Source organism: Phyllobates terribilis, unplaced genomic scaffold (genome assembly GCF_046119375.1).
Source record: "Phyllobates terribilis strain yellow unplaced genomic scaffold, ASM4611937v1 Scaffold_11__3_contigs__length_659146591, whole genome shotgun sequence".
Lineage (NCBI taxonomy): Eukaryota > Metazoa > Chordata > Amphibia > Anura > Dendrobatidae > Phyllobates > Phyllobates terribilis.
Window position 1 is genome coordinate 555,413,830 of NW_027362771.1, and position 10,317 is coordinate 555,424,146.

The 10,317-nt window shown below is 43.5% G+C and overlaps 1 protein-coding gene across 1 annotated transcript; it reads right to left on the reverse strand.

Annotated features, from left to right (window-relative positions):
- Positions 1 to 276: 276 nt before the first annotated feature.
- LOC141165328 (olfactory receptor 1E16-like) lies at positions 277 to 9,898 on the reverse strand. Its single transcript, XM_073650929.1, has 2 exons — positions 8,985 to 9,898; positions 277 to 298 (listed from the first exon to the last, which is right to left on the reverse strand). Exons 1-2 carry the CDS (start codon positions 9,896 to 9,898, stop codon positions 277 to 279), a joined length of 936 nt encoding a protein of 311 aa, XP_073507030.1.
- Positions 9,899 to 10,317: the final 419 nt, after the last annotated feature.

The following is a 10,317-nucleotide window of genomic DNA, read 5'->3' on the forward strand; positions in this document are numbered from 1 at the left end:
ATATAAAAGGGAGTGGCCGCCCTTTGTCTGGGCTGAGATGCTCATTTTGCCTCGGTTTTATGCTTACACTAGGGATCAGTCTCTCTGCCCTTGTCCATATGTATGTCACTTGACAAATGGTAAGGTTTTTAATATTAGAGTTAGGACTGTCCCATAAGTGTTGCCGTGAAGTTCCGGGATGGCTTTCACATTATTTTGATCAAAATTATGTTAACTAAATACCCTTTATTATTTATTATTGTTTTTGCACTGTGCGATTTACACATCTACTTTCAGTTATTTGGGTATTTTTCTTGTTCTTGCTTTTTCTATGTGTTAATTCATAGTTTTGATGCCTACAGTGTGAATGTACAATTTTCATAGTCATGAAAATACAGAAAAATCTTTAAATGAGAGGGTGTGTCCAAACTTTTGGTCTGTACTGTATGTGTGAGCTCGCCTCGCCTCAGAGCCACCACCAAGTTCCGGCCATTGTGACACACGACCATGCCTGGCTGTAGGTTCAGCGGTGTGAGCCACAGATCTGCCTGCTCTTTCAGAGCTGTCCACAACTCTTCAGCATTGTGCGGTTTGTCACCTAAGCATATTAGCTTCAGCACAACCTGTTGCCGCTTGGCTGAGGCAGTGCTGTAGTGCTTCCAGCTTGTGACTGATGTGGTCATTTCAGAGATGGAGAATGAAGAGGAGGAGGAGGCAGAGGAGGATGAGGTGCAGGAACTGTAGAATGTGGGGGCAACCCTTATTGGCCTAGGGCCCGCAATCCTCGGCGTCGGGAGGATGTGTTCCTTCCCAAGGTCCGACTGGGTCCCGGCTTCCACTATGTTAACCCAGTGTCTGGTCCCTGCTCACAAGCGCTTGTCCACGTGTCTGTGGTTAGGTGGACTTCCCCTGTAACTGCATGGTTGAGGGCACAGCTAATGTTGTGGGACACGTGTAATGCGGGGACAGCACACCGGGAGAAATAGTGGCAGCTGGGGACCGAGTACCGAGTGATGGCAGCCGCCATCAGGTTGCGGAAAGCTTCCGTCTCCACAAGCCTAAAAGGCAACATTTCGAGTGCAAGCAGTCGCAAAATGTGGGAATTTAGTAGTGTGGCCAGTGGGGCATTGGCTGCATATTTGCGCTTGCGTTCCAAGGACTGGGGTATGAACAACTGAATGCTGCGCTGGAACAAGGACATGCTTGCTGATGGTGCTAGTTGAGAGTGTGCAAGGCAGGAGGCATATTCACCTGCACTATGGACAGAGGATTGGCTTGCATGCACAACAGCGGAAGAAGCAGTGGTGTCACCCGCAGATACTGTTTCTGGACCCTGGGGTTTGGCCCACAAAGTCGGGTGCTTTGCTGCCATGTGCCTGATCATGCTGGTGGTGGTCAGGCTGGTAGTTTTGCAATCCCTGCTGATGCTTGCCTGGAAGGTGGTGCAAATGGCCTTTTTGGAGTTATTGTCAGAGTCTTTAGAAAATAACCAGACTCGGGAATACCTAACAGTTGTACTGGCAACTTCCATCATGTTGGTGTTACGGGGAACAGTCGCCCACCTTCTGTCTGTGGCCACCACACTGCTTGTTCCTGCCTGTTGGGGTGCTCTGCCTCCCTCCTCCTGGGTGCTGCTGTCCTTGCTGTGCATGTCCTCCTGTCAGGTTGGGTCAGTTACTATATCATCCACCACCTCCTCTTCCACTTCCACACCCTGGTCCTCCTCCTGACTTTCTGGCAATTGTGTCTCATCATCGTTCAACTCTTGTGACACTTTCCAACCGTCGCCTTCGTATGACTGTGCCTGCTCAAATATTTGGGCATCGCTACATGCAATCTCCTCTTGCCCCGCTTCAAGTGGACCAGGGGAGAGGCCCGAATCTATAAATGGAAAAATGAACAGCTCTCTGGAGTGTCCAAGTGTGGTATCAGTTGTCTCTGGGCACTTGGCATGGTGGGATGAAGGAGGATCAGGGTGAGGAATATGCAGTCCAAACTCACGGCTACTGAGACTTGACCATGTGGAAGACAGGGTGATGGTGGTGGTGGATAAGTGACTGGAAGCATTATCTGCTATCCAACCAAAAACCTTTTCAAACTGCTCTGGGTTCAATAGTGGTGTTCTGCGGTCCCCTATTAATTGGGACAGGAAGGTTGAGCAAGAAGATGTGGGTGTTTGTTGTGGCACAATTTCAGCTTGCCACGGCCTCGGCCTCTGCATGCACCATCACCATCACATCCAGTGATGCCACGTGCCTTGCCCATTTTAAATGGAGGACAATGTCTTCCACGCTCACTTCAAATGGCTGAATTTGGAGCGAACTTATATGTGATCCGTGTAACGGACAAACCACATTTTAAAATAGCTGGCCTGTAGGTAAATATTTTTAACAGCGCCGACCTCGTGTCAATAAGTTTGCTGACACACTGCAACAAAATTTCAATGGAGGCCAGAAATGGCAATATTTTCAGCGCAATTATATGTGATCCGTGTGACGGACAAACCACAGTTTTAAATAACTGGCCTGTAGGTAACTATTTTTAACAACGCCGACCTCGGATCAATAAGTTCACTGACACACTGCAACAAAATCTCAATGAAGGCCAGAAATGGCAATATTTTCAGCGTAATTATATGTGATCCATGTAATGGATAAACCACAGTTTTAAATAGCTGGCGTGTTGGTAACTATTTTTAACAGCGCCTTTCTAGTGTCAAAAAGTTTGCTGACACACTGCAACAAAATTTCAATGGAGGCCAGAAATGGCCATATTTTCAGCGCAATTATATGTGATCCGTGTGACGGACAAACCACAGTTTTAAATAGCTGGCCTGTAGGTAACTATTTTTAACAACGCTGACCTCGTGTCAATAAGTTCATTGACACACTGCAACAAAATTTCAATGGAGGCTAGAAATGGCAATATTTTCAGCACAATTATATGTCATCCGTGTGATGGACAAACCACAGTTTTAAATAGCTGGCCTGTAAGTAACTACACTGCTCAAAAAAATAAAGGGAACACTCAAATAACACAACCTAGATCTGAATGAATGAAATATTCTCATTGAATACTTTGTTCTGTACAAAGTTGAATGTGCTGACAACAAATTCACACAAAAATCATCAATGGAAATCAAATTTATTAACCAATGGAGGCCTGGATTTGGAGTCCCCCTCAAAATTAAAATGGAAAAACACACTACAGGCTGATCCAACTTTGATATAATGTCCTTAAAACAAGTCAAAATGAGGCTCAGTATTGTGTGTGGCCTCCACGTGCCTGTATGACCTCCCTACAACGCGTGGGCATGCTCCTGATGAGGTTGCGGATGGTCTCCCATTGGATCTCCTCCCAGGCCTGGACTAAAGCATCCGCCAACTCCTGGACAGTCTGTGGTACAACGTGACGTTGGTGAATGGAGCGAGACATGATGTCCCAGATGTGCTCAATTGGATTCAGGTCTGGAGAACGGGCGGGCCAGTCCATAGCTTCAATGCCTTCATCTCGCAGGAACTGCTGACACACTCCAGATACATGAGGTCTGGCATTGTCCTGCATTAGGAGGAACCCAGGGCCAACCGAACCAGCATATGGTCTCACAAGGGGTCTGAGGATCTCATCTGAGTACCTAACGGCAGTCAGGCTACCTCTGGCGAACACATGGAGGGCTGTGCGGCCCTCCAAAGAAATGCCACCCCACACTATTACTGACCTTCTGCCAAACCGTTCATGCTGAAGGATGTTGCAGGCAGTAGATCACTCTACATGGCATCTCCAGACTCTGTCACGTCTGTCACATGTGCTCAGTGTGAACCTGCTTTCATCTGTGAAGAGCACAGGGCGCCAGTGGCGACTTTGCCAATCCTGGTGTTCTGTGACAAATGCTAAGTGTCCTGCACGGTGTTGGGCTGTGTGCCCAACCCCCATCTGTGGACGTCGGGCCCTCATACCACCCTCATGGAGTCGTTTTCTAACCGTTTGTGCAGACACATGCACATTTGTGGCCTGCTGGAGGTCATTTTGCAGGGCTATGGCAGTGCTCCTCCTGTTCCTCCTTGCATAAAGGAGGAGGTGACTGTCCTGCTGGGTTGTTGCCCTCTTATGGCTCCCGTCACATCTCCTGGTATCTGCCAGAAATGGCAATATTTTCAGCACAATTATATGTGATCCGTGTGAAGGACAAACCACAGTTTTAAATAAAAGGCCTGTAGGTAACTATTTTTAACAACGCTGACCTCGTGTCAATAAGTTCATTGACACACTGCAACAAAATTTCAATGGAGGCTAGAAATGGCAATATTTTCAGCGCAATTATATGTGATCCATGTAACAGACAAACCACAGTTTTAAATAGCTGGCCTGTAGGTAACTACACTGCTCAAAAAATAAAGGGAACACTCAAATAACACAACCTAGATCTGAATGAATGAAATATTCTCATTGAATACTTTGTTCTGTACAAAGTTGAATGTGCTGACAACAAATTCACACAAAAATCATCAATGGAAATCAAATTTATTAACCAATGGAGGCCTGGATTTGGAGTCCCCCCCAAAATTAAAATGGAAAAACACACTACAGGCTGATCCAACTTTGATATAATGTCCTTAAAACAAGTCAAAATGAGGCTCAGTATTATGTGTGGCCTCCACGTGCCTGTATGACCTCCCTACAATGTGTGGGCATGCTCCTGATGAGGTTGCGGATGGTCTCTCATTGGATCTCCTCCCAGACCTGGACTAAAGCATCCGCCAACTCCTGGACAGTCTGTGCTGCAATGTGACGTTGGTGGATGGAGCGAGACATGATGTCCCAGATGTGCTCAATCGGATTCAGGTCTGGAGAACGGGCGGCCCGTCCATAGCTTCAATGCCTTCATCTCGCAGGAACTGCTGACACACTCCAGATACATGAGGTCTGGCATTGTCCTGCATTAGGAGGAACCCAGGGCCAACCGCACCAGCATATGGTCTCACAAGGGGTCTGAGGATCTCATCTCGGTACCTAATGGCAGTCAGGCTACCTCTGGCGAACACATGGAGGGCTGTGCGGCCCTCCAAAGAAATGCCACCCCACACCATTACTGACCCACTGCCAAACCGTTCATGCTGAAGGATGTTGCAGGCAGTAGATCGCTCTCCATGGCATCTCCAGACTATGTCACGTCTGTCACATGTGCTCAGTGTGAACCTGCTTTCATCTGTGAAGAGCACAGGGCGCCAGTGGCGACTTTGCCAATCCTGGTGTTCTGTGGCAAATTCTAAGTGTCCTGCACGGTGTTGGGCTGTGAGCCCAACCCCCATCTGTGGACGTCGGGCCCTCATACCACCCTCATGGAGTCGGTTTCTAACCGTTTGTGCAGACACATGCACATTTGTGGCCTGCTGGAGGTCATTTTGCAGGGCTATGGCAGTGCTCCTCCTGTTCCTCCTTGCACAAAGGAGGAGGTAACGGTCCTGCTGGGTTGCTGCCCTCTTATGGCTCCCTCCACATCTCCTGGTATCTGCCAGAAATGGCAATATTTTCAGCACAATTATATATGATCCGTGTGAAGGACAAACCACAGTTTTAAATAGCTGGCCTGTAGGTAACTATTTTTAACAGCGCCTACCTCGTGTCAATAAGTTTGCTGACACACTGCAACAAAATTTCAATGGAGGCCAGAAATGGCAATATTTTCAGCGCAATTATATGTGATCCATGTGACGGACAACCCACAGTTTTTAGAGCTGCAATTTGGAAAGGACCTGGCTGTATTCTGCAGTGCCAACAAGCAAATGGTGCAGAAAAACGGTGTTCTCTTGATTGCTTTTTAAGCAAATAATCAGCATTATTTGAGATGCTTGGGCGAGCACCGAGCAGTAGCGAGCATGCTCGCTCATCACTAGACATAAACTATGGTTGTGGGTTTTTTTTTTTTTTTTCTCTCACTCGTATGGGTCCAGGTGTAAGTCGGAGAGAGGGATAAAAAAAGATTAAGCGTAGAATAAATAATATCTGATGGATCATGGAAATATGTAAAACTTTCTGGCAAGCTTCTATTGTCCTTTTTGTTTTTCTATATTATGCGGATTTCAATAATCATTGAAGGCTGTCAAATTTCAAAACTAATTCAGCGTAACAACTGTGGCTCTGTTATAAATGGAAACTATAATCGTAATTTGAACAAAGATGATTACAGAAAAATAGCTTACTTCACTTAAATGGATGATTTTATACCTGGAACTAAAGGTACAGTCATGGCTGAAAGTGTTGGCACCCTTGACATTTTTCGAGAAAATGAAGTATTTATCCCAGAGAATTATTTCAGTTACACCTGTTTTGTTATACACATGTTTATTTACTTTGTGCGTATTGGAACACCACAAAAAATCTGAGAAACAAAGGCAAATCGGACATAATTTCATACAAAACTCCAAAACTGTGTAGGTCAAAATTGTTGGCACCCTCAACTTAATATTTGGTTGCACACCCTTTGGAATAAATAACTGCAATCAATCACTACCTATAGCCATCAACAAGTTTCTTCTCAACTGGACTTTTGGGCCACTCTTCTCTTCTCTTGCAAACTAATCCAGGTCTCTCATTTTGAAGGCGCCTTCTCCCAACAGCAATTTTACGATCTCTTGACAGGTGTTCATTGGGATTTAGATCTGGACTCATTGATGGCCACTTCAGCACTCTCCAGCGTTTTGTTTCCTCAAATTTGAAGGGTGCCTCTTGAAGTATGTTTGTGGTCATTGTCCTGTTGGAAGACCCATGACTTAGGACTAGAGATTTGTACCGGACACATAGTGCTAAACTCAAACTCTGAAAACGGAATACTCCCGGAATTTGGCTTTAATGTTCGGAGTTATTAGGGAAGTCCGTGAGGAGAAAGAGAGAGAGCGCCATGGGTTGTAATCTTCTTGATTATTTTGCACACCATGGACAAAGTAACATCAAGATCTCTGGAGATAGACTTGTAACCTAGATATTGTTGATATATTTCAACAATTTTAGTTTTCAAGTCCTCAGACAGTTCTCTTCTCCTCTTTCTGTTCTCCATGCTTAGTGTGGCACACACAATGCAAATATTAAGCCAACTTCTCCCCTTTTTATCTGGTTTCAGTTGTGATTTTTATATTGCCCACACCTATTACTTGCCACAGGTGAGTTTGAATGAGCATCACATGCTTGAAACAAAGCTGTTTGTTTACCCATAATTTTGGAAAGGTGCCAACGATTTTGAAGGGCCCATTTTTGGGAGTTTTGTGTGAAATTATGTCCAATTTGCCTTTTTTTCTCAGTTTTTTTGTATAGTCCAATAAACACTAAGGAAATAAACATGTATATAACTAAATATGTCTAGTTGCAATAATTTTCTGGGAGAAAAACATCATTTCTGGAACATTTTTAAGGGTGCCAATATTTTCAGCCATGACTATATGGCTGTATACGTACCATCATGCTGAGTAAATTAACACCTTTGGTGTAGAAATTTGCCCAGCCATTGCTCTGAAATCTAGCATTGAATTTATTTACAATTGAGCTGCAATTGCATTGGGACATGACAAAGCATTTAAATTTGTAGTCCAGGCTTGGGGCTCTCTGGTGTTGATGCCGATAGCTGTCAATCATGTGATCGCAAGCATGTGATTTGCATACTTCCGGCCACATTCCAGCTAAACATGTCCAAGATCGCTCAATTCAGTTGAATTGAGTGAAGTCATGCACGTCTAGTCGGCACGTGACCACATGTATGCAAATCATATACTTGCCGTCACATGCCTGTTTCCTTCACTGGAACCGGAGAATCCTGACAGGGTGCACTTGTACTTGTACTTGTACCCCAAAGCCAGAGTGACCTGTCAATCAAATGTATGAGGCAGGCGGGGAGTAACAATCTCATTTGCATAAAACTTCAACGCGCCAGATTTCTCAGTGACAGCTAAGAAATTTATACACCAAAGGTATCAATTCATTCAATGTGAGAGCACTTATGGAGCCATATCTTTAGCTTTAGGCATATACTTCCTGACAGGTTAATTTTAAAGAGGTTGTACCAAGATTACCAGTCTTCATCTATCCACAAAATGAGATATGATTGATCAAAGGGGGTCCTATTGATAATGAATGGAAGGATAAAATATTATCAATCATCACTCTGTCCACTTTTCTTTTCTTGTAATGGCTGGAGTCCACATCAATAGCACCCTCATTGATCAACAAGCTATCAACTATCTGCAGGATAACATGCCATTTTCAAATTACACCTTTAGACAAAAAAAAGGGTCTTAAGTAGAGATGAACAAATAAATGCAAGTGGAATTGTATTCTATTTGACTTTTATTAAAATCTGCATTTGCCAAAATATACATTTTTTGTAATTTACTTTAGCATTCTAAACCATAATAAGGTATCAAAATTTTAAAAACAAAATCCTAATATTTCCCTTACCAGCCTCTCTACATCATCTGTCCTGTCCTCACCACATCTTCAGATTGCCTCCGCTCATGCTGAAATCCCTGGTCCTCTCATGCTGGACAAAAACTTCCGGCTTTGAGGAAGACCTGGGATGGATCTGCGCAAGTGCGCAAAAGGTCACAGCGTCATGACATCACAGCGTGTGCCCTAACCTTGAGCGTGCATGCACAGAACCATCCAGGTTTCATCAAAGCTGGAAGTCCAAGCTCAGCATGAGAGGCCTGACAATTGCAGCTCGAATGGTGGCCATCTGAAGAAGCGGTGAGGACCTGACGGGTAACGGTGGGCGGGAGAAGTTTGCGTTGAGTTGAGCGTAAGGAATGTTTTTATTTTTATATATTACATTTATTATGCCCCGGGGTCTGGAGAAATCCCAGAGAAAAAAAAGGGGCATTAAATTTGTGGAAAATAACTTCTACGCGAGTTGAATTTACTGTGATAAACCGCACAAACAGGCAAATTTGAATTGTGCCTGATCTGCTCATCTCTAGTCTTAAGCTGAACATTGTAACTACTATTGGACATGTATTGACAAGTATAATATATTTTGTATAGCATTTTTTATCTCTTCATTCCTTAAACTATAAATGAAAGGATTCAGTGTAGGCGTTACTGCTAGGTAGAGCACCGAGAAGATTCTGTCAAGTTGCTCTGAGTTTTGCGATGGTGGCCTCATGTACATAAAAAGTAAAGTTCCATAAAAAGTGAGAAGAATGGTAAGGTGTGAAGTACAAGTGGAGAATGCTTTCTTTCTTTGACCCTTCAAGGGCATGGCTAGAATGGTGACTATAATTCTATTATAGGACATCATAATGAGTAAAAACGGACACAAACCCATGACGAAAGCGTCCAATAGAATCACAATTTTAAACCTATGGGTGTTGCCATAAGAAATCTTTGTAAGTGTCTTAAACTCACAGAAAAATTGATTGATATGAGTGGATTTACAAAAGGATAAATGTGAGGCAAAAACGGTGAGAAAAACAGAATTAAAAAATCCAAAGATCCAGCAACCGTACACAATAAGATCACACTTTGCCTTTGCCATGAGTGTAGGATAATGTAATGGAAAACAGATGGCAACGTATCGGTCATACGACATCGCCGTCAATACAAAAATTTCTGTACAAGCAAGAAATATAAAAAAACACATCTGAGTAAAACAGGCAGCAAAAGAAATTCTGATATTTCCAGTAATGATGATATCAAACAGTTTGGGAAGTGAAATTGAAATGTATAAGATGTCTACGAAGGAGAGGCTACGTAGGAAAAAATACATAGGCTTCTGCAGGTTGGGATCTAAAAGGATAACAACAAAAATCACAGTGTTCCAGCATATGCATGTAACATAGAGAACCAATAGAACAGCAACAAAGAGGAAATGTAGTCTAGTAATCATGGAAAAAGCTACAAAATAGAAGTCAGAGGTCAAAGTATTATTGTCCATAGTAGAAGAGTGGGTTAGTTGAATCTATAGGTACGAGTTGTAACTCCAAGGCTTCATTTGCTGATTAGTTATACTTTTTTGTCAGGTCTGATTTTTATTAACTGTGTATGGATTCACGCTCTTCCAGTTCTTGTATCCAAACAATGAGCTGTTTAGTAAAAGTCCATAAATCATCACAAATCACAAATAAAAACAGCCTTTTCTAGGCACAAAAGTATGACAAAATGAGCAAAACCGTTCAAATAGAAGATACAGGCTTACCCATTTAGAATAAAGTCCACTCTCGCTCCCACTGGAAGAGACTGACTAGCTCAACAAAGTCCTCTTCTCTTCCCACACCCAGACAGCTCTGAGTCTGCTCAGCTGCCTTATCAAGCACCTAGAAAGCCTAGATTGGAGATATGGTAGAGACCATTCCC

Bases quoted from the DNA above. Each gene is read 5' to 3' on its own strand.
- LOC141165328 (XM_073650929.1), bottom strand. From the start codon at position 9,898: ATGGACAATAATACTTTGACCTCTGACTTCTATTTTGTAGCTTTTTCC. The intron at 299-8,984 runs GTCAATACATGT...AGAAAAAGCAAG, and splicing joins ATACAAAATATATTATACTT to AACAAGAAAAATACCCAAAT.